This window comes from Triticum aestivum, chromosome 3B (assembly GCF_018294505.1).
Source record: "Triticum aestivum cultivar Chinese Spring chromosome 3B, IWGSC CS RefSeq v2.1, whole genome shotgun sequence".
NCBI lineage: Eukaryota > Viridiplantae > Streptophyta > Magnoliopsida > Poales > Poaceae > Triticum > Triticum aestivum.
In genome coordinates, this window is record NC_057801.1 from 755,327,034 (window position 1) to 755,354,166 (window position 27,133).

The 27,133-nt window shown below is 43.5% G+C and overlaps 1 protein-coding gene across 1 annotated transcript; it reads left to right on the forward strand.

The window, feature by feature from the left end:
- Positions 1-21,269: 21,269 nt before the first annotated feature.
- LOC123072229 (serine/threonine-protein kinase OXI1) lies at positions 21,270-25,789 on the forward strand. The gene is made up of 5 exons (XM_044495798.1): positions 21,270-21,960; positions 22,854-22,991; positions 23,819-23,937; positions 24,300-24,425; positions 25,489-25,789. Exons 1-4 carry the CDS (start codon positions 21,704-21,706, stop codon positions 24,422-24,424), a joined length of 639 nt encoding a protein of 212 aa, XP_044351733.1. The 5' UTR covers positions 21,270-21,703; the 3' UTR covers position 24,425; positions 25,489-25,789.
- The last annotated feature ends 1,344 nt before the right edge of the window (positions 25,790-27,133 follow it).

The following is a 27,133-nucleotide window of genomic DNA, read 5'->3' on the forward strand; positions in this document are numbered from 1 at the left end:
CCTATCTACCAACTCCTGGTAATTGTTGAATGTTGCTACCATCAACTACATGCTCAGCTCGTTGTTCAGTCCTTCTAGAAACTTCTCCTGCTTAGTGGCATCTGTAGCTATGTCGTCAGGGGCATAGCATGCTAACTTACTAAAAACATCCACGTACTGGGCCACTATGCGTCCTCCTTGGCGCAAGTGGCGAAACTCACGCTTCTTCATGTTCATAGCTCCTGCTAAAATATGGGCAGTGCGGAAGGCCTGCTGGAACACATCCCATGTAATAGTGTCAATGGGGTAAGTGGCTGTGAAATTCTACCACCAAGATGTTACGGGTCCATCAAGCTGATGTGCGGCAAAACACACTCTCTCCACATCTGTGCATTCTGAAGTGCTCAGCTCCCTTCCAATCTTGCGGAGCCAATCATCTGCAACAATTGGCTTGGTGCTACTAGAGAACACCGACGGATTCAGCCTTAGGAAACGGGATAGGTGATCAATAGGTGGTGGTGGTGGTGGGTTGTTGTTGCCTTGGTTCTGATTCTGGACTAAAAGCTGCATCAGGGTATTCTGCTGCTGGATCAACTGAGTGAGCACCGGTGGGAAGGCAAATCCATTGTCGCATCTCGGAGGCATCTGATGGGTTGGAAGGGGTGAGAAAACATAATAGAATTGGGGTCTAAGAGAAGTTCACTACCCATAATGCTCATGAGACAAACACAATCAATTTCACTTCAATCAATAGCACACAAGTCACACAAAAACAAAACGGTCTAACCTATACTACAAACTCGATCGTTGCAACTACTTGGAGGGAAAATACTACTAATTACAATGGTGGTCGTCTAGAAATTTTCATCAGAGGAAGACTCCATAATATCAGCTCCAGCTTCATCAACGTAGTCATCATCGCTATCAAGGTTAGAGTCGGTGTCGTCGAGGATGATGTAGTCTCCTGGCTAGTTGTTATTCTTTGGCGCGGGGTCTCCCATGAATACTCCTAGTTTCCTTGTCAGGTCATCATTATTTTCCACCAATATAGCAACCTCCTCCTTGTATCCATCGCGCGTAGACTTGATCTCCTCTTCCAGCTTGTTGTTCCTCCTCACCAGTTTCTTGATCTTCTTCATGCAAATAATTTGTTGATTCTCCTTTCGACGGATATGATCTCCCATCTCTTGAATGTATGCTGCAATTGATCCATCCCTCCTGGTATGAATCATCTCCCATTTATCATCTCGGCGGCCACATATCTGATAGATGGTATTCTCCAGCTCCTTGTGATATACCTCACATATGCGTCCAAAGGCGATATGTGCGGCCATGCTCTTTCCAATACTCCAGCTTGGTGCATCCAGGTAGAAATCAATAGGCTCCATTGTTGGCACAAAGGTCCTCCTAGGTATCCAGACTTTGTCCAGCGCTCTTCTTCCGGTACAGATGTAGAGAAAGTCCCCATGAAGCTTGGTAGTCCAATGTTCAGATACTTAGTGACTTCCTTTAAGTGCTTTCTGAAATGGGTGTCATCATCCAGCTGAGTCAACTTGTTCCTGGGGTCCGCCATCTATAGAGTAGAAAGAGAGGAGAATTAGAAATGAGTAAAGAAGAGAAATCCTATGGCTCATTCTAGTGGTCGTGTCCTATAGTCAGTGTGTGCTCTGATACCATCTTGTAGCGACCAGACCTCAAACGGTCAAGTCTCTGTGCATCAGTGTCATCCCTGGATCGGTAATGCTGACATGCATAGCACTCGTGGAATTATAACAGAGTTTCAATCACACACTTATTATATTGAGTCCTTATAAAGAGTATGATTACATAAATAAATCATGGCCGAAGGCCATTTAAACTAGATAACAGCGGAAGGCTTCAAAGGTAAATGAGTTCATCAACTCCAACGGCATAGCTGAGTGCAAAACAACAACCTATCGCACCTTATTCGTCGTCTGAGTAGTCTGCAACATAAAATGTTGCAGCCCGAAACGGGTCAGCACATGGCTTATGCTGGCATAGTTACACTATAAAGCAATGATGATGCAAGTACTATATCTACATGCAATATTTGGCCGGTGGAGGCTGTAAGTTTCATGGTTTTGCATAAAGCTAGTTTCCCTACAACAAAGGAATAAATTTACTTAACTACTCCCATGTTGCCCATTATTTGAGAAGGTAACCCCAACTCAAATCCCAATTAAAAGTATCATTATTAACCCAACATCATAATTAATTAGAGTAACATGTTGAGATCACATCAATAGATTCAAATACCAGATACTCAAGATCTCCATAACCGGGGACACGGCTAATAATGATTAGTTTATACACTCTGCAGAGGTTTGTGCACTTTTCCCCACAAGACTCGATCTCCTCCGTTGAATTTCTCGCACTACGTGGTGTTTGAGAAATGGATGACCGAGACACAGTCTTTCAGAAGCGTTAGCACCTTACGATGGATAGACAGTACCACCTACATCCCCTACATCTGTAGTCTACCCTGTAAGAGGTTACACGACTTACTCAACTATGCCAGAGCCCATAATGGCATGTGGCTGCACACGGAAGTTTCTAGCATGAATAATCTAATGATCCCTTTGAGTCTGGGTGGCAGTCCATAGGATAATCACACGGTAAACCCGGGATTTCCAAAAAAACAGACAACACTGGGTTCCCCAGGTGCCTCAATCCACCCAGATGTGTATTAAGTTGCCACCTTAATGTAAACCTTAATTAAAACAACTCTCAAACTTCCATGTGTGAATGTCGATCCAATCCCCGTCTATGACCATGGCTAAGTAATAATAAGCATAACGTATATTCCCGGGGTGATCAAAAGGTATTAGGTTCCTACCTCAAGCACTACAACCAAAACCACATGTTCCCAATCCTACCAATGCAATTATTTGTGGGGCAATACTAATGCATAGTAAAACCTAGGTATAAGAGAGTATGATCAAAGTGTAACTTGCCTTGCTGACGATCTGCAAATCTAGAGATTTGTAGTAACAAGCTTTGCACTCCGGGTAATCTAGCATAGACAAACAATAGCATACATAATCAATCACTCAAACGAAACATGAGAAAAGATCCAAATCGAACACGAAACAAGCAACGGCTTAACCTAACAAGAGTCAAAACCTAATAGCAATATTAACATATGAATTAGATCTTAACAGTAGGTGCAAGTGATTAGCTGCGATTCACAAAAAGATTCAACTCAAACGGAGCAACAAAACTCTAAATACGAACAAAACAAGATCGTTTACTGATCTGGACTAAAGTCAAATTTTACAGTACCAAAATCCTGTTAAAGTTGATTAACTAGAAGAGGGCTTCGAGATGAAGATTTAGGCACTAGTTTCATCTAATTTGGATAAACGAGTAAAAAGATATACTAGATTGAAGATCAGGGCACAATCGCGATAAAAATAATCGCAGATAAAACCCTGGAAAATAAAACGAAACGAACAGAATAACAAACGAACGTTCGTTAACTAAACCTAACCGGCGAACAACATTCGTTAAAATGAACGAACGGACGAACGTCCGCTAAATAAATAAACTGGCAAAAAACGAACCGATCTAAAAAAAGAGATCTAGGGTTTTCTAAAAAACGACAGTTTTTACCTAAACCAAAAGAACGGTCGGCGAGACCGGCGAGGTCCGGTGCGGCTCCAGCGAGGCGGGGCGGTGGCAAGTTGGTGCGGGTGGTGCGGTGCTACGGCGGCTGCGCGGGACGGCGAGGCAGGCAGCGGCTGCGGCGGCAGTGCTGTGGTGGTGGGGCGGGACGAGGGCCGCGGGGGGGGGGGGGGATTTAAAGGGGGGGCAGCCCGTCTTGGCGGAGGGGCCAAGGCGGCGGCGGCGGTGGTGGCTCGGACTCCCGGTGTAGTCCGGCTCGGGCACGCAGTGAGGGCGGCGGCGGCTGTGGGCCGGCTGGGCCGCTGGCCCAGTGCGGTTCGCGAACATTTTTTTAAATAATTTTCACCCGAACGGAAATCCTAATAAATTATAAATTTTCTAAAAATGCCAAAAACAATTTTCACCGTCTAAATAAAATATTTAGAACAAAGTGAACATTTTTCTGCCCTAAAAATGCAATTTTGAAAAACATGCATATTTTTTCTAATTCAAATAAAATAGCAAAAAAACCTATTATAATCATTTATTGATTTTAATATTTTTCCTCCAATATTTCTTTAATTTTGGAGAATTCATTGTATCTCCTCTCTTTTATTTTTATTTTGGAAATATTTTTGGAGAGAAAAATAATTAAACCAAAATGATCCTCTTTTCAATATTTGAGAAAATTCAAATATGAAAATGAACGAAATCACCAACTCTCTCCATGGGTCCTTGAGTTTCTTAGAATTTCTAGGATCAAACCCAAAATGCAATTAAAATATGACATGCATATGATGACCTATGTATAACATTCCAAATTGAAAATTTGGGATTTTACAATCATACGATGAGCCAAAGCGCCACATAGCTCTTTCAGGAAAAAGAGACATCATGGGATTGAAGGACAAGACAGGCATGCCTGAAGATTATGAAAAGTTTCATGAAATTCCTCCCTTCAAAGTCAAGGCTGACCTAAGCACCCTATTAAATGATGAAGATTATCCATGGTTACGACACAATAAGCAAATGACACAAGCAAAGAAAAAGTGAAGACTTTCTATCCAGAACTATTATGATGATGCCTTTGATCTAGAATATCACTATAGTTACATGTGAACAAATGAAATCCCATTGTAACAGATGAGTGTTCATCCGAAACCCTGATACTTCCAAAGAGATTGTCTGTTTTGTACACAAAGTGCATCTAGTTTTTGTCATAACCCTCTCAAATTTTTAGCACATGCTATGTGGGTGAAAAGATGATACCATGCCAACTTTCAACATTTTCAGAGTTCATTTGTGGTTCTTTTCAATTTAAGGGTCATTTAGCTAAAAGAATGAACTAATAGCAAAAAGAATGAACTAATAGCAAAAAAGAATGAACTAAAATAATCAATTAAAATATTCTATTATGATCAACTAAAACAAAATTATAATATCCTTCAATAGCAAAAAGAATCAACTAAAAAGCTTTTATAAAACTCCTATAGCAAAAGGAATCAACTCAAAAAACTTTTATAAACCTCTATTATTATTGAAACTAAAATTATATAAAATTTATGCAACCAAAATTATCAAAGTATTTTCTGTTCAACAGATTAAAAGCAAAAGGAATTTTCATAAAGAATTTTTTTTGTTAGAAAGTTTAATAGCAAAAAGAATTATCATAAAGATTTTTTTTGTTAGAAACTAAAATAACAAAATCTGTTTTTGAATATAATGGTAAAAAATAGTAATATTAAATAGCAGGAAATAGAATCACTCAAAAATCTATTTTTATAGTAAAGTTATTCAAAAACTAGTGATTCGCATAAATTTCAAAAAAAATCAAATTTAAACTATTCAAATTGGAAAACAAATGGCACTAACCGGAAATTTATAATTGTTATTACCTAAAAGCAAAAGGAATTTAAAAATAAAGGAAAAACAAAATAAAATAAATAATACAAAAAACAAAACAAAAATACTGGAAAAATTAAAAAAATGTCGCCTAATGGGCCACACGACCTGCATACGACTAGAAACCCATCTGTACATGGGCCAGGATGCAGGCCCGAAGGCTCAATAGGCCCAACATGGCAGTGATAAGGGTAGGCAAGTACTGCCTGCAAATTAGAGAGGAGCTCAGCACCTCAGCCGCAACGCAACTTATAAACAGGTGTTGAGCTCTCTCAGCTAGCGAGGTGGGACTAAACTCCCACCACACCACCGCTGTGCCACCCTTTCTTCCCGGTTGGTGGCACCAACCGGGAGTAATGCCCACCTTTGGTCCCCGTTGGTGGCACAAACCGGTACAAATGCACCCGCGACCAACCGGGACCAAAGGTCTCCTTTTCCCTCCCTTTGGGCTGCTGAAAGAAGACCTTTAGTCCTGGTTGGTGGCACCAACCGGGACTAAAGGGGGTCATTGGTCCCGGTTGGTGCCATGAACTGGGACCAATGCTCTGGGTATATAAGTAGCTCTTAGGAATTTTCAGAACCGCCCATCCCCACTTCAATCTCTCCTCCTCCTCTCCCCCCGACGGCGGCGAATCCATCCACGACACCGGCAGGCTGCCCGAGCTAGCCGTTGTCGACGCCCTTGCCGCTCCCTGCCCCTGATGCCACCGCTTCTCACGCCCCTCTTCCCTGACCCGACGCGCTGATGCGCCCCCTTCCCTATACGCCTCCTCGTCGCCGTGCACCTGCCCCGCCCTCTGCCCCGACCTCGCTGTCACCGCCCCTCTACCCGACCTCGCCGTCACCGCCCCTCTTCCCCGACCTCGGCGTCGTCGCCTAGTGAGCCCTCCCTTCCCCCGCCCCGCCGCCCCTGCCTGCCCTGCTTGCCGCACGCCGCCCCTGCTTATCGCGCGCTGCCGCCGCCACGGCCTCTGCTGCCTTTTTTTCATATTTTTTTCATTGATGTATTTATACGGATGTTGTATGTATATGTATATGCAGATGTATGTATGATGCATAGATATAGGTATATGCATTGATGTATGATTTTTTTTTGTTCATAGATTTTTTTGTTTATATGTGTATTATTTTTTTTGTTCATAACTTTTTTATCATATATATAATGTATATATGTATGTGGTAGAAGGAGAGGAAAAAGGAAAATAAGAAGAGGAACAAGGACAAGAAGAAGAAGAAGAAGAAGAAGAAGAGGAGGAGGAGAGGAAGAAGTGGAGAAAAAATAATAAGAGGAAAAAGAAGAAAAAAAGGAGAAGAAGAAGAAATAGAGGAGAAGAAGAAAAAAATTGAAGTATTTTTTTCTTCTTCTTCTTCTCCTCTATTTTTTCTTCTTCTTCTCTTCTTATTTTTTATCGGGAACGAGGGTGTCGGGAACTAAGGTGACGGAAACTAGGGTAGAGGGTCGAGGGTCGCCGAGCGGTCGAGGGTCATCGAGGGGTCGAGGGTCGAGGGTCATCGAGGGGTCGATGGTCGTCGAGGGTCAAGGGTCATCGAGGGTTGAGGGTCGTCGAGGGTCGAGGGTCGTCGAGGGGTCGAGGGTCAATGGTCGTCGAGGGGTCGAGGGTCGAGGGGTCGAGGGTCGAGGATCACCGAGGGGTCGAGGGTTGTCTAGGGGCCGAGGGTCTCCATTTAACAAGAATGTGCCCATTATGGATGTGCACAAGTCTTCGTTTAACGTTGTCGATCTCGTAGCCCTCCCACCCCTACCCGACAAACTCTCTCAAGATTTATCAAGAATGCCCCCATTATGGATGTGCATAATTAAGTTGATCCCTATTTTTTCTGATCTCATCTACCATTCTATATGTGCATGTTATCTTGTGTAAAAGTATTGAATCCTTTGACACTAGACAACATGACATGTAGAAGGGTAGATGATATCAGGAAAAATAGGGACCATTTTTTTCTGCACATCTAGAACTGCGCCATCTTGTTAAATCCCTTGTTTGACATTCATGAGAGAGGCGGTCTGGACTTCAGACATTCATGAGAGGGGCTGTCCCGGCCAAACCCTAGAAGCGTTGCTGAGGCCACCCCAAACCCTAGAAGCGTCGAGGCCACCCAAATTTACCATGTTTAAAGAGCGTTGTCGAGGCCACGCCATACCCTAGAAGCGTCGAGGCCACCCAAATTTACCAAGTTAAAATAGTGTTGTCGAGGCCACCCCAAACCCTAAAAGTGTTGGTATTAGCTAGCTAGGTCTATGTTTGCCACTATTAATAAATCCATCTCTCATGTTTATATATTAATTGCCATGTTGTAATATTTGCAGAAACTATGGATCAACAAGAAACTTCGAATAAGAAGAGATATTGGGGAACATAATCCGCGATGGACGTGATGTCTTGTCATTATTTCTCAATGAAACCGATGGTATGGAAGGAGAGGAAGCAGGCTATGGTGATCGAACAATGGAGGAGGAAAGTCATGATCATGATGGCTCCGGCGACCGTGATGACGGCTCCGGTGACCGAACATAGTCGGGATCAGCTGTTGCAAAGTCCGGTGAGGTATACATATATATATATATATATATATATATATATATATATATATGTATATATATAGCCAAACTTTGGTAACGAGACGAGGCCCGAAGAAAAGGTTGCGCCAGGATGAAAGGTTCACGATCACAGAAATCGCGGGTGATGGCTAACCGATTGAACCCCTTCGGACCAAGGAAGCATTTTGTACTCAGTGCGGGGTTCTTGTTAGGACATGATCCCAATCAGCATCCACCAATGGTATAATCCTAAGAATGAAGACCCTCAAGTTTCTTATGTTGAAGATAGTCAGAAAAATGTTCTTTGGACCGCGATCAAGGAAAATTTCACCCTACCCACAGAGGAGTATCCAAATAAGCCAGTTATAGAGCCATTGGTCAAGGCTTATGCTCTCAAGAAGATGGCAGATCTATTCAGGAGGTGGAAGAATGAGTTGAAATCAACGTATGTCGACAAAAACAAGACTCCAAAATTCACCAGACGATTTGAGAAGATAAGAGATCACTATGCCGCATTTGTGGCCCACAAGACATCAGAGAAGAGTAAGAGGATGTCGGCGACAAACAAGATAAATGCTACAAAGAAGGAAAATCACCACCACACGGGGTTAGGTGGCTACCTCAAAGCCCGGCCGTTGTGGGACAAGGCTGAGAGTGACCTGATTGCTAAAGGGGTCGAACCAGAGACATTGAACTGGCCAGACCATTCAAGGACTTGGTTCTTCGGGGTTGGGGGAACTTTGGACCCTGAAACAGGGAAGTGTTGTTGGACGGACGAGCAACTTGCAACACCCATCACGAATCTTCTGACAACAATCAAGGCAGCGCAGGAAGGGATGTTCGTTCCCGACAGAGAGAACGAGGAGCTCACACAGGCCCTTGGGAATCTTGAGCACCCTGGAAGAACACGAAGCACGCCAGGCTCCATTGCGTGGAAGGTTGGGTTTCCCAACGCAAGCGGTTACAAAACCTAAGAGAGGAGGAGGAAAGTGGAGATGAGCGAACTACAGAAGCTTCAGGCAAGGGTATGAAAGCTAGAGGAACGACAAGTTGTTGAGAACCAGCGAGATCCTGCCCAAGCTACCCCTCCATCTCAGCAGAGAAGCAGAATGGATTCCATCGAGCTCGTTCAGCAGCCTGACTTCACGGCTCCTAGCTACCCCGTGGATGACATCACAGAGTCACAGCAGTGCTAGCTTATGACGCAATGGCAGAACCTCAAAGTCAAGGAGGCTGTCGGCTCTTTGTTCCCTCCTGAACCCGATGCAACTTTTCACTGCCTTCCGATTCTACAAGGCTATGCTGTTGTGATGGTGGATGAAATAACGGAGGGATTTGAGGGGCTCCATCTTGACCACCCTAGAGGTGAAGTGGAAACTCAGCTGGGTCTTGCTCTGAAGACTCCATGTCTATGGCGGAAGGAGCACATCAAGCTTCTGAACTTTACGTCGCCGCCTCCTCCTCCTCCGGCGAGTCACCTAGGCACTCCACCTCCTCCGCCTCCTCCTCCTCCGGTGAGTGATCAGGGCACTCCGCCTCCTACTCTGGCGCGTGCGGGCGGCACTCCACCTCCTTCTCCGCCTGCTCCGGCGCGTCTGAGCAACCCACCTCCTCCTTCGCCTCGTCGGCAACAGCGGAACACAGACGCCGCCGCTCCGGCTGCTCCAGCGTGTCGGACCACTCCGCCTCCTTCTACTACTCGTCAGCAGCAACGGAAGAGAGCCGCTGCCGCTCCGGTGTCTAGCAGTACAGCAAGAGGTGGGAGGCAATACAGATTCGGTCCATCTCTCAAGCCTATGGAGAAGTTACCATACGAGATGACCGTGGAGGAAAATGTGAATATCGTTCAAACCGAAGTGAAGGACATCTTTGAAACTGTAAGAGCTAAGAAACATCCACCTCCAGAGGAGAAGATGGATCCGGTGAAAGTGAAGAGCACTCTCAAGAACCTGAAGTGACCACCGCCGCCTTCGACGGATAACAACCATCTTTGCTGTCTTAAAAAGACATTGGAAGAAGAGCGCCAATCGAGAAGTACTTCAACTGACAAAAGGTTAAAAGAACGAAGAAGTGGGAAGAAAATTCCCCAGCTCGGAGAACAGGAGAACCAATCATTCCCCCCACTCAAGGTGTCTAGCGATATGGTCGTAAATCAGCCGCTGCTGCCCGGTTTCACTATTGGTGATTACCTGCCCGACGATGTACATTTTGAAACAATGGAGGTGGAGGAATTCCAATACCATTATGCGAAGCCTCTCGTCAAAGATACTCTTGCGCTAACAATGATGGCGTGAAGATTCCATGACTGGTACATGAAAACCAGCAGCGAGTCTAGGAAGGATGCTTTGTTGCTGATGATTAAAGAGGACCACGACTTCATTGGCCAAGAAGTGTTAACTGTTGATTTTGACGAGTTTTTCCAGTTCTACAATCAAAAGGCCCTCGATAAATCACTTGTGGCTTGCTACTATCTGTAAATCACTTGTGGCTTGCTACTGTCTGTAAGTACTACTTTCTGCAATTAAGTCTCTATATATAGCTCAGCTCTTTCATTGCATGTATATATAATTAACCTCACTATATTACGCAGATTGAAGATCGTCTAATGCAGAAAAGCACAAATATATGACATTGGGTTCATTAACCCAAATGTCATACATGAATACACGGTCAAACACAAAGCCAAAGAGATCAAGGACAACTTGCTCAAATTGTTGCTCAAAGATCAAACCAAAGATAAAATACTCTTTCCTTACAACTTCAAGTGAGTGTTACTGTCTTGTGCATATTCGGTTTCCCTTATTACTCGAGGTTATAGTCATGTAACTGATGAGTTGTGCATGCGTGCCCATGTTCCACTTTATTCTCCTAGTGATTAATCTTGAGAAGGAAGAAGTAACCGTCTTAGACTCGAGACTAAAAGATCCCTAGGACTATGCGAACATGACTTGAATGATCTAGAAGTAAGTTCAATCGATCATTATCACACCATATTAGCTACTTTGTTCATTTCCTGATATCAAGTAATTATTTTCTTTGTCTGACAGTGTTTGGAAAGAGTTCACCGCAATTTCTCCGGGACTGCCGACCGAGCTGACATTTAAAGTCCTGAAAGTAAGTACTACTACCTAGTTCCGTGCATCTCCCATTGATTGTAGCTAGTTTAATCAATACCATTTAGCATGCTTGCTTATCAGTTTGATTGACCTCTATTTCTCGTAAAGTGCTGGTGGTAGGAACAGGGAAATTATTTATGTGGATACTATGTTTGCGAGTTCATCTACAACGAGATGGCCAGGAATAAGCGGGGCTACTCTGAAAACAATATCAAGTGCGTAAGCAAAAACATTCACAATTGTATTTTATTACCTTCATTTGTGTTGAGTTTCATTCATACACATGTATTGACCCTCTTCTTCGATTTAGATCTGGTAGCTGCAGGAAGAGCTCCTACCACATGATCGCATAAAAGCAATTCAAGAGTAATTGGCGGGAATATTTCTTGACCACATCATCAATAAAGCCGGAGAATACCATGTGGCACTTGACTTTAGATGTTAGGGATTGTAATAGATCTTATATTGTATATATGTAGCTAGTAGCATCAGATAGATATACGAAAACTTGTTGTTCGACCAATCTCTCGGAGAAGGAGAGGTCGATCACTTCTCTCTGTAAATGTTCATCACGATCTTCTGTACTTATAATGGTTTCCTTCATTTTCTTACTAGCTAGAGTGTCGAGTCCTCTCTATATGTATAGTGCGTACCATCGACCAAGCACAGAGATAAGAGAGGTCACTTCTCTCTATTAGATACCTAACAAAATATATGAAACCCTTAATTAAATTAACCCTCCAAAACCCCCAACCCCCCCCCCCTTCTAAAAAAGAACAAAAACCCCAGCCTCTGATCTGCTGACGCGTGGATGCCTTTTGGTCCCGATTGGTGTTACCAACTGGGACTAAAGGCCCTCCTGCCTGGGCAAACCGCAGCGGCCACGTGGAGCCCCATCTGTCTCGGTTCGTGAGTGAACTGGGACTAAAGGTCATGGGCTTTACTACTGACCATTTAGTCCCGAGTCCATAACAGGGACAAATGGGCATCCGGAACCGGGACAGATGGGCCTTTTTCTACTAGTGCAGGGAGTGCATTGGCACATAGAAGACCTCGAGTGTTGTTGAGATGATGGGTTTCATCGGCCTAGATAGGGAGATTGAGTAGAGGTTGGCACCATTGGGAGCAGCGGTAGCGAGGTTCGCGGTGCTACTGGGAGCGGGGTAGGTCTTCTTCTTGCACTTGCCCTTTAGCCCTGGTCGCCTTGACGATGGCAAGGTGCTCGGCCTCGATGGTTGTGAAGGCAGTGAGGACGTGTAAGCGTCGGTGCCATTGGTCGCGTTCTGGACCTGGCAGTAGGAGGTTGAGCTGTGAGTGAGTTGAAAGAAAGGAATAAGTACAGAAGTAGTTGTTGATGGAGGGATGTAACCAGGCGAGTGGAAACCTTGAGAGTGGGGAAGACCTTGACGATTGGCCAGTGAAGTCAATCTGCAGGCATAGCAGCCGTGGTTAGTGTTGTTACCAAGAAATAAAGATGATATGCCACTCTAACAACAATTCTGAAAGAAAGAAAGAAAGAAAGAAAGAAAGAACGAGAAAGAAAGAAACAAACAAAATGGTGTAGGGCGATCTATGTGTTAAACCCTAAACCCATCAGTCAATCCTAGCACCACACATCATAAATCAGACTCATAACATAATCAGCAGTTAGCCCAGCTGGTTACTTATTATATTATGAGCTCCACCTGAATGCAAAGCAATTCATTTTAGATGACAAAAAATTAGTGAAGAGAATGAGAGAAGCACCCAACCCTCCAAGAGCCCATGCAGTCTATAGCATCCTCGTTCAGAAAAAGAAAAATAAATGACTATACTTTGGTCTTTGTTCTGAACTGTACAAGCTAGGCATGCAAGCAGCAAGTGCAGAGCAATCAGTAGTGTGCAATTGCAAATCTAGCGTGCATATAGAAGATATGGAGGCTTCCTGTTTCATCAATCATCAATCAACAATCAACGACATGTTTCTCCAGGTACAATGTGCAGATGCAAGCAGACATGAGGGAGATTCAGTTTTCTCACATTTAGTCAATCTGACCTCACTTTTGCTCAAGTTTTAGTTTTATATGGTGCATCAAGCAAGAAGATGAATAAGAAAATGAACAGTGGGTAAGGGGAGAGAAATATACTTGGATTTTTCCATGGCGGTGGTCAGCACTAGGTTCAGAGCAGCAGCGGCCCGGGATGATGCAAACGGAGTGATGGTCTTCTAGGTTGTGTGCCTGCTAAAAGGAGATGGTCATTTTTTTTACATGAAAAGGACATGGTCAGTTGACAATGCCAATGTGTAGTCAACTAAGAAACGTTCTTGCATCTTCATCTATTGGCAGGTCAATATTTACGTGCCAACACACAAGCTTCCAAAATAGTATTTGTCGATGCAAACCAGAACCAATTGGGTTGTTTTCTGAAAATTGGCACTACACGGACAATACATACTTGAGAGTTAAAAGAAGTACCATGGCACTTGTTGACAGAAAGAAAAACAGACATTTGTATGTACACAACAAGCTATCTTTTATCTCTTTTCATTTATCCGTTAAAACTCACGAGCGAGATCTCGGGGATAAAGAAGCACCTCATGGAAGAAAGAAACAAGACCTCTAGAAAATAGGTACTACCTCAGTCTCAAAATATAAGACATTCCTTTGGCGTAGGGACGGAGGGAGTATCAAGCAAACTAAATATTGCTATCTACTTGTATCAATGAAGCCTCTCCAGATTTCACTCATAAGAAATTATAACACACAGAGTTGAGAAGATGTTGATACATGCAGTAGAAACTAAAGCCAAGACATTGAAGATTCATGGAATAAACTGAAAATCCAAGCAAATCTTGATTTTGATTTTTAGGCATGCACATATATACAAATTGAAGGTCCAAACCTGCAGTGTTCTGTATCCTATACGTAGGTACAATTCGCAGATGCATGTGAGCTAGCTTCCTCCCACCCATGAAACTTGAAGGACCAAACCTGCAGTGATACATACAGTAGAAACTGAAACTTGCAGTGATGTTAATCAATTAAGACATTCAACCAAACCAAAGAAACTAGAGCAAAAGTGACAAACAAAGAAAATTGAACAAGAAACTAGAGTAGTAAGTGTTCCCTCCCTCCCACGCTCCCTTAGCACAAGTAAGAAACACCAAACCAAAGCATCATCTCTTGGGTTGGGTACCTCTTCATAAAATGCATAGATGGATTTCACTCCACGAAAATGGAGATGGAAAATATAATGTCGTTGTACTACTGCTGACAGTAGAAACAACAATTGTTGTACTCACAGTTTGAACAAACTAGATAGACATCCATCCACTACATTAAAGTTAGGGTTGTCAAAGCTGTCCGGTGTCATCCATTTTATCTGCCCAAATCAGCGACACATTACTTTGTCACCGGTGACTACGAAAACACAATTATTCACAAAAGAATTATGGACCAAATAAAATGTTTGCACACCGAGTTAGCTAAGATAGCACTACCACTTGATAGACACAAGGATAAAGCCTGAGCATTATCAACTATATACCCCAAAATAAGTTGTTGTTAACCAAAACAAGTTGGCTTGTCGATGCAAACCAGAACACAAGCTTCTAAAATACATAGCAGTTGTTGATGCAGACCAGAACTAGTTGGGTTGTTTCCTGAAAATCGACGCTACACATGCAATTCAAACTAGAGAGTTGAAAGTGACACCATGGCACTTGTTGAAAGAATGAAAACCAGGCATTTATATGTACACAACAAGTCATCTTTTATCTATTTTTATTTATCAGTCAAAAATCATGAGCTAGCAAACTAAATAAGCCTCTATAGATTTCACATTCATAAGAAAATACAACACACAAAGCTGAGAAGAGATGTTGATGCATTAGTAAAAATTGAAGCGGAAAAGAAAAATGTGTAGATTCATGGAATAAACAACCAGATTTTAATTTTGATGTTGGGCATGCACGCATCTCTTTTTATTTATGTGTCAAAACTCGTCAACAAGATCTCCGAGATAAAGAAACACCTCATGGAAGAAAGAAACAAGACCTCCATAAAATAGGTACTACCTCAGTCTCAAAATGTACAACAATTTTTGGTCTGGACAAAAAAATGTCTTATATTTTGAAACGGAGGGAGTAGCAAGCAAAGTAAGCATTGCCATCTACTCGTATCAATGAAGCCTCTGCTGATTTCATTCATAAGAAACTAAAACACAGGGAGGAGAGAATATGTTGATACATACAAAGAAACTTACGCAAAAAGATGTTGCAGATTCATGGAATAAACTGAACATCCAAGCAAATTTTAATTTTGATTTCGGCATGCACATATATACAAATTGAAGGACCAAACTTGCAGTGATGTGTATCTTCTAGGTGCCAATTTGCAGATGCATATCCTGACCTCTCCACTCATCTCATCTCGGTTATTGCCAGACCATGATCAAACAAACAATGATGTGTAGCTAGAATTGCAAATTTTTGGCATGCACATACGTTTACAAATTGAAGGAACAAACTTCCAGTGATGCAAGTAAATCTACAAAATAACCAAACTTGAACGACCCCGCTTCATGTGAGTTTCTACACCTTGAAATATATCGGTACATGAGAACAATACCTCACCGACATACATAGAGCATATACATGAATTTCGTATTCTATCATAAGCATACTTCCATAGTCAATACTACACATAATGACTAAGAACAATGAGCAGAATCTCTAACACCATGGTCAGAGCATCAAACAAGAGTCTCTATTCAACTGACGTAGCAATTTCAAGCATCCGTGCGATCATTACTATTGCATAATAAAAAAAATAAGATGAACCTCTATGATGATTGTTGGATGCGTTACATATACACTGATTAACCATGCACTAAATTGCACACACGCGCGCGCAAGTACAACCCATCTCATAGTGTCAAGAAAGATGCAGTTTTATCTTGAGTTCAAATCTCTGTTGATTCTACAACCCATCAGTTTTCGAGGCTTCATGTTTCAACAATCAAGAGCATGTATAATATGACTAATGGATTTTCACTATACCATCAACAATTGAATTCTGCAGCACTGCTTCAACAACTAACAAGAATCACTCTCTAACGGTGGGTTCAGCAGAAGATATGCCTGACTCACAAACAACTAACAAGAATCACTCAATAATCAATAGTCAATAATCAATTTTTTTAGATAAAAGGCATACGCATGACTTTATAAATAAAGCCACACGACAGAGTACCAAACAAACCGCACACACTCGAACCACGCAACCACACCAGACGATCAGCACCACTAATTTGTCCCTGCTTCAACAACCAACAAGAACCGCAGTTTCCCTGCTTGGAACTCCATTGTGAGTGGTGAATCGGGATAAAAAGGGAAATTTTTGCATCACCGGAACAAAATAGAAGGGGAGGGAGGGAATGGGGTTTGAGGGGTTACCATCTAGGGCACCGGAGAGGAGGCTGCATCGTTGTTGGTGATGAAGACGAGCATGAGCGGAGGTGTAGGAGCCGCGCCAGTGAACCGCGTCAGCTAGGGTTTGGAGCTAGGAGGCATCCCCGGCCGCCGTCACTAGCAGCTGAGAGGGCCGACGAGTTGATTAGAAAAACATAGTAGGTAATATATCAAAACAGCTCTACCATTATGTTGCAAATTGAACATGCAAAACTGAAACTTTAGGACCAACAACAGCTAGTGGCTTTGATCGCTGCTTCAACACGCGCACTCGTCGCTACACCATTAGATCGCTGCTTGACACCACCAGATCCTCCATTGTATGCCTACATGAAACTAAAATGGCTTTGATCTGCTCGTATGTTGTCCTCGATGCCCTCGGGTCGTAGTTTGACGACTACATGTACCTCCCGGCGAACGGCACGCAGGAAGGCATCCTGCTCGCATGGAAGAGCAGGGTTGTGTCCATCACAGACCCCCCGTTCACCACAAACACCCTCACGGCTAGGGTGGCCACGGACATCGGCATGCCTTGGTGGATGTCCGTCGTATACGTTCCCCAAGAGGTCGCAGACAAGATCGCCTTTCTACAGGAGATCCGCGATATACGAGCGGACTGCCCTAGGCCGTGGATGCTTTGCGGTGACTTCAACCTGATCCTACACGACGAAGACAAGAACAACGGCAACTTGAATCGCCGCATAATGGGAAGGTCCCATCGCCTCGTCAATGACCTCGCGCTCAAGGAGGTATACCTCAATGGAGGACGATTCATGTGGTCCAATGAGCAAACTCTGCCCACCCTGGTGCACCTGGACCGCGTGTTTTGCACCGTTGACTGGGAGGACACGCACGGGACTGCCACTTAAGATGCCTCGCTTCCATTGTGTCTGCTCATTTCCTGCTCCTCCTCGACTGCGCGCCCATGCATGTGGCGCGTCGGAGGTTACATTTTAAGGACTATCGGGGGGATGAACCCAGGTAGGCAATGGAACCCGGATCCTTTTCAAAAACAACGGGGCCAACATCGCCCCTCAGGCGAGCTCACGCTTGGCCGGGTCGCTCGACCCGGCCAAGCCCCTCGACCCGGCCAAACTCTCCAGCCCGGCCAAGCTCCTCGACTCGGCTACAACAACCAACTCAAGACAGCCAAACCCGGCACACCAAGACTTCCCCAACAAGGCAACTCTGCCCTTGGCGTGTTCCTCAACCCAGCCACGGCACTACAAGAAATATGTCAACTAGTGACCTTCTGTCAATGACCCCGGAAGAATTGGTCATAGATCTATGACCATTTGAGATCAATTGGTCAAAAGCTGTTCGGGGGGCTCCAAACCCTAAACCATTGCGACCATTTTGGTCAGAAAGGTCGTAATTTCCTTACACGAAATGGTCATAAAGCAAAAAGTGCTGGTCCGCTGCCTTATTTCTAGTTGTTAACGACCAATATAGATGGTCATAACCTTGTAGATTGTGGTGGGTTGTGATGACTAGGCGCCATCTCATCAGTTTTGGCTATGTGTCATGTCCATGTGTCAATTTTGCCCTAGGTTGTGAAGCAACCTATATTTCTATTATTCCAAAAATTCCCAAAAAATTCTCATAAATTGTTTGGATCATATCTTCATCAAATATGTCAAAAACCTTCCTTGCCTAGTTCAAAAATAACTCAACAATATTCATTTTCCTATTCTGTTCAGAGCAGCACTTGTGAAGGAAGTACCATTTTGGCATGTCCAAATGGTATCCATTTTTTACAGTGCTTTCCTATGCCCAAATAACCATCCTCCACCAAATGCCAGCTCAATCCATTCATTATTTTGAGCCCAGCTTCAACATTCGTATTTATGTCCAGTGTGGTACTTTGCAAAGCAAGTACCACCTAGGGTCCTCCTTTTGAGCTGAAAATTTGTGAAGACGGTCTTCTTAGTAAGATCATCCTCAGCCAAAGCTCGTGCACATTAGCCATGTGCATTTCCCGTACCGCTAATCAAACACTTGGCTGCTTATTCATGTTTGAGCATCGATGGGTCTCCTCCTGAGAATCTTATGTTGTTCTTTTCTTCCTAGCACCTACCTGGGGAGTGCCCAACCCACTAGACATGCCTAGGCCGCCCGAGAACACATGGCAACGCCACGATCACGTAGTGACCACGCGGCGGGCATGCTAGCTTACGTGCTCTAGAGTTGGAGCCCTCGGCCACCGTCCAAACCTCGACGTATCGCCACCAAACCATGTATTTATGATTAAATAGGTACTTATGTAACTAGAAATGATTTTTGGAAAAAAGAAATAGCAAACTATGAGGCAGCTGCAGTTCAAATTTGACACGCTTCCTACTGAATCAGCGGGAATTTGTTTTTTTCACCAGAGGTGGATCAAAACTTTTGACACCCAACCATTTTGTCCATTGTGCATTATATATGGCCTAGTATTTTATAAAATTGATTAGGTCCAATTTTGCAACAAATATATGGTAGGTCCTTCACAAAAAAACTCATTAGGCAACATTGTTTGTCATTCCAAGATGCACCCTTGTGCACGATATGAGGTCATTTGAACAAACTATGCCATGAATGTGGCCATAGGATTGATCATTTGGCTTGATAGCCATGAATCTTCACGCATGATAGCTCATTTCCGAGAACACTTTTTTAAAATAATTACCGTATTATAATTTTATGATTTTTCCTGGAAACTTGGTCATATATAATGAGACAATGCGAAGGTTCTCCAATTTTTTGATTTTTTTTGAATTTCTATGCCCATTTCAAAATGCGGTCAAAACGACGGGAATGACCGTTCCTAGCTAGTGGTTGAATCTTATAATTTTTTTTGGTGTTTCTATGATTAAATAGATACTTATGTACCTAGAAATGATTTTTTGAAAAAATAAAGAGCAAACTATGAGGTAGCTGCAGTTCAAATTTGACCCGCTTCCAACTGAATCGGCGGGAATTTGTCTTTTTCACCAGAGGTGGATGAAAACTTTTTACACCCAACCATTTGGTCAATTGTGCATTAAATATGGCCTAGTATTTTAGAAAAATGATTTGGTGCAATTTTGCAATAATTATTTGGTAGGTTCTTCACAAAAAAACATCATTTGTGGCACTTGAAAAATGGAAAATGGCTCTTTTGTGCAATGAAAGTGAAAACTCCCCAAATCAAAGTTGTTTGGAATTCCAAGATGCACCCTTGTGCACAATATGAGATCATTTGAACAAACTATGCCATGAATGTGGCTATAAGATTGATCATTTGGCTTGAAAGCCATGAATCTTCACGCATGATAGCTCATTTCTGAGAACACTTTTTTAAAATAATTTCCGTATTATAAGTTTATTATTTTTCCTGGAAACTTGGGCATATATAATGACACAATACGAAGGTTTTCCAATTTTTTTTAATTTTTTATGCCCGTTTCAAAATGTGGTCAAAACGGCTGGAATGACCGTTCCTATCTAGTGGTTGAATCTTGGAATTTTTTGGTGTTTCTATGATTAAATAGATACTTATGTACCTAGAAATGATTTTTTGAAAAAATAAAGAGCAAACTATGAGGTAGCTGCAGTTCAAATTTGACCCGCTTCCAATTAAATTGGCGGAAATTTGTCTTTTTCACCAGAGGTGGATGAAAACTTTTTACACCCAACCATTTGGTTAATTGTGCATTAAATATGACCCAGTATTTTAGAAAAATGATTTGGTGCAATTTTGCAATAAATATTTGGTAGGTTATTCACAAAAAAACATCATTTGGGGCACTCGAAAAATGGAAAATGGCACTTTTGTGCAATGAAAGTGAAAACTCCCCAAATCAACATTGTTTGCCATTCCAATATGCACCCTTGTGAATGATATGAGATCATTTTAACAAACTATGTCATGAATATGGCCATAAGATTGATCATTTGGCTCGAATGCCATTGATCTCCACACATGATAGCTCGTTTCTGACAACATTTTTTAAAAGAATTATCGTATTAGAAGTTTATTATTTTTCCTGGTAACTTGGCCACATATAATGACAAAATGCGAAGGTTTTACAATTTTTTGATTTGTTTTGAATTTTTATGCCCGTTTTAAAATGTGGTCAAAACGACGGGAATGACCGTTCCTAGCTAATCGCCGAATCTTGAATTTTTTTCGTGTTTCTCTGATTAAATAGATACTTATGTACCTAGAAATTATTTTTGAAAAAAATAAAGAGCAAAATACGAGGCAACTGTAGTTCAAATTTGACCCGCTTCCTACTGAAACGGCGGAAGTTTGTCTTTTTCATCAGAGGTGGATCAAATCTTTTGACAACCAACCATTTTGTCAATTTTACATTAAATATGGCCTAATATATTATAAAAATGATTTGGTCACATTTTGCAAAAAAATATGGTAGGTCATTTACAAAAAAACTCAATTTAGACACTTGAAAAATAGAAAATTAATTTTTTGACCAATTTAAATGGTCATAACGTCGTACTGTATTCTGATTGGTCCGTGCACTCTCACGCGGATCATGCATTGAATACCGTCGGATGTTCGTCGATCCAACGGCGATCCTCAGCCCTTCCACACCATCCCCGAAACCCTAGCTCTGCGCTGTGGTCATTTTGCATCCACCCCCGCCTCCTTTTTTTTCCTCGCTCTCTTCTCCTCCTCTCCTCTTCCAGATCTGCCGAGATCCCCTCGCTCTCCTCGATCCAGATCGCCGTGCTCTGCTCCTCCCTCCCCTCCGGCAAGATACCCACGCTCCTCCCTCCCTCTCTTCCCTCCGGCGGCCTCACTTTCCTTGATCCGCAACCAATCAAACCGCAACCAATCCCCCACCCCACCCTTCCTCCCTCTCACTCGCGTAGGTGCAGGCGCAGGGCACAACGCCCAATCCAAGGCGGCGCCGTCCTCATGCGCGCTCACGGTGGCCATGACGGCGCAGGCGCTCACGCCGCCGCCGCCGCCGGAGCCGCGGCAGCTCAGCCTGGCGGACCTCAGGGCCGTCCTGTGCTTGGCCGCGGCGCCAAGTCGTCTTCCACGTCGTGCCCGAGGACGAGGGCAGCGTCGGCGACGTCGCCATGGCACTCAAGGCAGTCTCGCAGGAGGCCGCGCGGCACAAGAAGAGCGGCGGGAGCGGCGGCGGGGACAGACACCGGAGGATCTGGTTCGAGCGCGACGTGCTCCTGGCCCTGCGCCACCCGCTGCTCCCCGCCCTCCGCTGCGTCCTCGCCACCGACGCCGTCGTCGGCTTCGCCATCGGCCGCTGCAGCAGCGGCGACCTCAACTCCCTCCGACGCCGCCAGACCGAGAAGATGTTCTCCGACTCCGTCATACGGTATGAGCTCAACCAACGCCTTTACGCTATGCACTGCCGTAGGACAAATGGGCAAGATTTGATCCGTGAACTCATCCGTGAACACCGTCTTCTTCTTCGCGGAGCTGGCGCTGCTGCAGTATGGTCTGGTGCTGTCCAAGCCCTCCATGGTCGCCGCGGCTGCTGTCTACGCGGCCAGGCTCACCCTGAAGAAGACCCCTCTATGGACCGACACTCTGAAGCACCACACTGGATTCACTGAAGCACAGCTGATGTATCTGCAATTTTGATGTGCAAGCGTTCTGGATGTAGTTGGCTTGTTATCTATCCAGCTTAGTTTGATATAGATTGTACCTGCCATATTTTAGTTGCAGCTGGCCAAGGGCAACTACTGGAGTTAATTGGGGTTATTAGTTTTAACTAGACTGATTAGTTTCGTACATGTCCTGCAGTTTCAACTGCAAGTCTGTAGCCGGAGATATGGCTGTAGAATACAGATGCTATATAATACTCCCTCGGTCCCAAAATAAGTGAGTCAACTTTGTACTAATTTTGTACTAAAGCTAGTACAAAGTTGGGTCACATATTTTGAGACGGAGGGAGTACATAATTAGAGAAAAATTTGTTCATCAAGGAATGAATCCCTCTATAATTTCACGCACTTGTTACATAGCAAGCAATTAGTCTAGTAGTACTATTGTTCTTTCTGCAAAAAAGACTACTCTACTATTGTTCTTGTTCCAGACCAGTGGCAGCCTATACTACTAGAAAAAGCTGAATGAAAACAGATCCAACAAGAATCAGAGGAGTACTAAATTTTTATAAGCACGCACGCTACTGAATTCCTCGTAGCTTGAATCTGTGATGATTTCATTCAAGGGCAGTGACTGATTTTGCGTGATGTTTGGTTTCAGGGACGCGGCCAAGATCCTGGTGGCCTCGCGCTCCACCGCGCCTGACAGCAAGCTGAAGGTCGTCTACAAGAAGTACTCGAGCGAGAAGCTGGGAGGAGTCGCCCATCCAGATTACATCATGCTTGACTACTTGACAAGGTATTCTGGTCTGTAGATGCATCTTTTCATGTTGATATGTAAGCCCATCTAAACGGGTTGTCATACATCCTTATAATTGTCTATCACAGATAATCATTAGTACGCATCCAACTATTGATATCTGCAAGTATCTATATTTCATACATCCAAAAATTGACTACTTAAGCTAGACTTCTGGAGTAACTGTTGTTCACAAGCCCCTCGCCGGCCGGCTGATCAGCCTCCCGCACCGGCCGCACCGATCAGCCTCCCGCACTGGTGGAGGAACCTCCTACTGGTTCTAGATTATTTACGCTTGTAAATAAATATTGTAGTTCAGTTTGTCGCAGCTATGATTGAAGTTCAATAGAAACAGTTCTGCTTGCCTACGACTATAGTTATAGTCACTTGTTGGGCTGATTTCAAGCAGACTGCTTAGTGTTGACCGTGCCGTGCAGAGTTTTGGAAGGAGCTGCTGGTGTTGTAATTGTTTAGCCTGATTATCAGGAACATGAGTATTCTTTTTTCTTTTAATTGACATTAAATGTATACACCTTTTATGTATATGCTATTAAGTCTCGAGGCACATTCTTTCCTGTACACAGATGATTTTGTTGTTGTTTATTTTATATCTGACATAGAGCTGAGCGACTTGTTTGTTTTATATCTGACACAACTGATTCTGTTGTAGTTTGTTTTACGTTCGATAGCACGTCATCCTTAGGATAAGTTGTTGATCAAAGAAATGGACTAAATTAAAGCATTCCTAGGAGTTGATGCTGTTGTTATTGACCTGCTACTGTTATCAAACTACTGTTGTCATTAACTTGCTGTTGCTGCTGTTGTAGGACAAGAAGGAACATGCCCAGGAGAAGAAGGAGCAAGCCCAGGAGAAAAAAACAAGTAGGAGAAGAAGGCCCTGGATTGCTGTTGCTGGAGTGTTTACGGAAACATGATCTTCTCCCATGTACAATGCAGTCACATTTCATGTCTACAACTCTCCATCAATAAATGCCGTATAGACCATTCTATGATTCTTTCTATTAGGAGCAGTGCAGAAGAGCATTCATATGTTAGATTAAATCAGTAAATTGAAGAGAACACAACTTACCCTGTTGGTAAAAATCAGTAAATAGACCAAATATTCTTCTTTATAAGTCTGTTTGCATTGGATGTACATAACTGTCGTTTTTTACCTCTTGCATATTTAACATACATGACAATAGCAGTAGGCTATTGAAATATATGCGAAGGTAGACACGATCTTTGCTGCTTGTGTCTTAAATAAATAAATAAAATTCTGTAATGATGATCTGAAATGTCACACAGGTGACCATTGGTGCTGCCGCCGCTGCTGTGCCAGTTGGAGGTGCTGCTGCTGCATCTGGTGGAGCTGCAGCTGCCGCCCCAAAGGGCAAACCTTCATCAGACACAACCCCATAACAGGGCCTTAAGGTTCTGTTCCCCATCGCCCCTCTTTCTAAATTACTGAAATGAAAATGGCCAGGCCTGATGTGCCTCCTGTATCTATTGCTCGATTTGTTATGATTTGATTCACCAAGAGTGATTCTCCTACTATCTTGTAGTAAGATTAAATGGAACAACGAGGGATGTTTCTAATTTGGTTATTGCTAGAATAATTCATCAACTGGAGATATGCTGGGATGTTTTGCCTGTCCTTACTGAAGAAGATAAGAATGGAATTTAATTGGATGGTGCCTTTCATCGTGCTTAATTAGCTGTAAATGTGCCCCCCTTACTGAAGAAGATAAGAATCCATATGTGTTATGCAAAATTAACTTTGTCATCTTGTAAGTGCTCTAGGCAGTATCTAGAGGGTGAAAATATGAGAACAAAAAACAATTACTTGATTAATTTACAACATCCATCCTTTACTTCGTCCATGTCATTGTTGTTTACCCCTGGGAGTATTTTTAACTTGAAAATCTCTGGTGAACTGCCATTTGCAGTACATTTGTTTTTGGGTTACTCCATCTTGCTCTATTAAGTAAAATTTGATATGTGGAGTAGCAGCAGTAAGCTAGACCCTCCGTCAATAGACTGCACCACAGAGGTCACCCTCATATGGATAATGAATCATTATCCCGTTTCTTGTATACCTGAGATGTTCCTAACGAATAATTCACTGGACAAACAATCTTGTTTGCCGTAAGAATTCTAGCAGGCCAAAATCTGTTGTCTATGTATGCTTCGGTTAATATGGACCTGAATGGCAAGGGCTAGCCAACCTACTTAGCTAGATTAACATAATAGGAACAGTACACAACCGGCCAGCTCGTGTTTGCATTGGCCGCCACATCGGCTAGCTAGATGCGACTGCTTAAGGGCTAGTCAACAAATTTTACAGCATTCTATGTTGTAGCCAAACACTTGCTCTGTATTTTAACTTAATACCATGGTATTGTGTACCTGCCGACTACTTTGGTTTTTTTTTTAATACTTTGCTGTTCGATTTACTTTTATTTTGTTCCTAAACATTTTGTTCTACAATGTGCAGATGCTGGCATTTCATTCAGGACAAAGAAGTTGGATGAAACATAGTTTTACCTCATTGAGCTAGTTTTGGGAGTAACAAACTCCTTGTAGCAGAACTTATATGTGTGCTATTACTGGGAGCTGATCCTATTTGTGTGTTATATGATGTATGTATCAGAACTTGTAGGGCTCCTGTGATAGAGTTGGGATGATACACTTGGGCTGTATGTGTTATCTAATTGTAAACATGATGCTGATCACATTTTTATGTATGTTATATGATGTAGCAGATTGCTTCCTACTGTTATTTGAAATATTGTATCTGTTTTCTGTATTTGCATATTGAAATATGAAAGAACATGAACTTGACAGTAGGGTCCCACAAACTAGAACATCATATTTGGGACCCACTTACCAGAATTTGACAATTGGCATGCATTAAAAAAAGAGAAACAAAGGCTATGGCCTAAAGATAAAAGGCTATAATGTTGGGCTAAGCCCATGAAATCAACCAAAAATTGACATGAAAAAAATATAGAAAGGCTGAATTTATGGGCTCGGCCCATCTAAAGCACCGAAATGGACCGGGCTGATTCTAAGTAACGACCTTTCCAATTGGTCGTAGTTTTGCCACGTCAGATTGCCACGTCGGATCCGACGTGGCCTGGACAGACAACTAGTGACCAAAACAAAACAGTAGGCATATTTTGGTCGTAAATGTCCATGACCTTCTCTGTGAGAAGGTCGTTAATTTCAGTTTACGACCGCCAGCTTTTGACCTTCTATTTTTGGTCACAAAAAGGTCGCAAATGAAAAACAATGACCTTTCAGTGATCAATAGTCAAGGTCACAAGTTGACATATTTCTTGTAGTGCGGGTCAGCTCCCGTCCCATCTAGGCCATACGATGGGATGAGTCTCCATCCACCGATGACCGAGGCAACAGTGCCCAGCCCATGCCTCTGGTCAGCCGGACGTGGCAACAGTGCCCCTCACCTACCCGCTGACCAGGCCCGGCGTGGCAACAGTGCCCCCATTGTCACTGCTGACACCAGCAAGCGGCGACCTGACGGAGCGCCATTGTACCCAACTCAACCCGGCCACTCCCTTGCGATCGACAAGACGGTGCACAGTGCCCTTAAGCAAGCGGGGCCCGCGCCTAGGAGAACCCGGTGAACCACTGGCACCCGACGGGTCCTAGCTTTGGGTTCCTAGACACTGACAACCCGGCCCTACAGACTTGTAACATTACCATTGTACCCCTGGGGGTTCGCCTATAAAACCCCCAGGAGCCTTCATGCATACAAGCAAGCACACAGGAAATAGCTAACCGATTAGCAGAACACACACGAGGAAGAGGAGCAGCCTAAGCCTTGGCCAACCTCCCTCCTTCCTCCAAACAGCTCTAGGAGCAACTCTGTACTGTCGCATATCAACTACACTCGGCAGGACTAGGGGTGTTATCTCTCCGGAGAGCCCCGAACCTAGGTATGTCTAGCGTCCCACGCTCGCTCATGCCGACCTCGCCTCTGGAGCCCACCAGTGCCCTCGAGCCTCCTCCTCTCTTTAGCCATCCCATGGCATCTGCCGTGCGCCCACCACGACAGTTGGCGCCCACCGTGGGGTAGCTCGAGGTCCTAGCCAGGAGCATGCTTCAGCCGAGGCTCC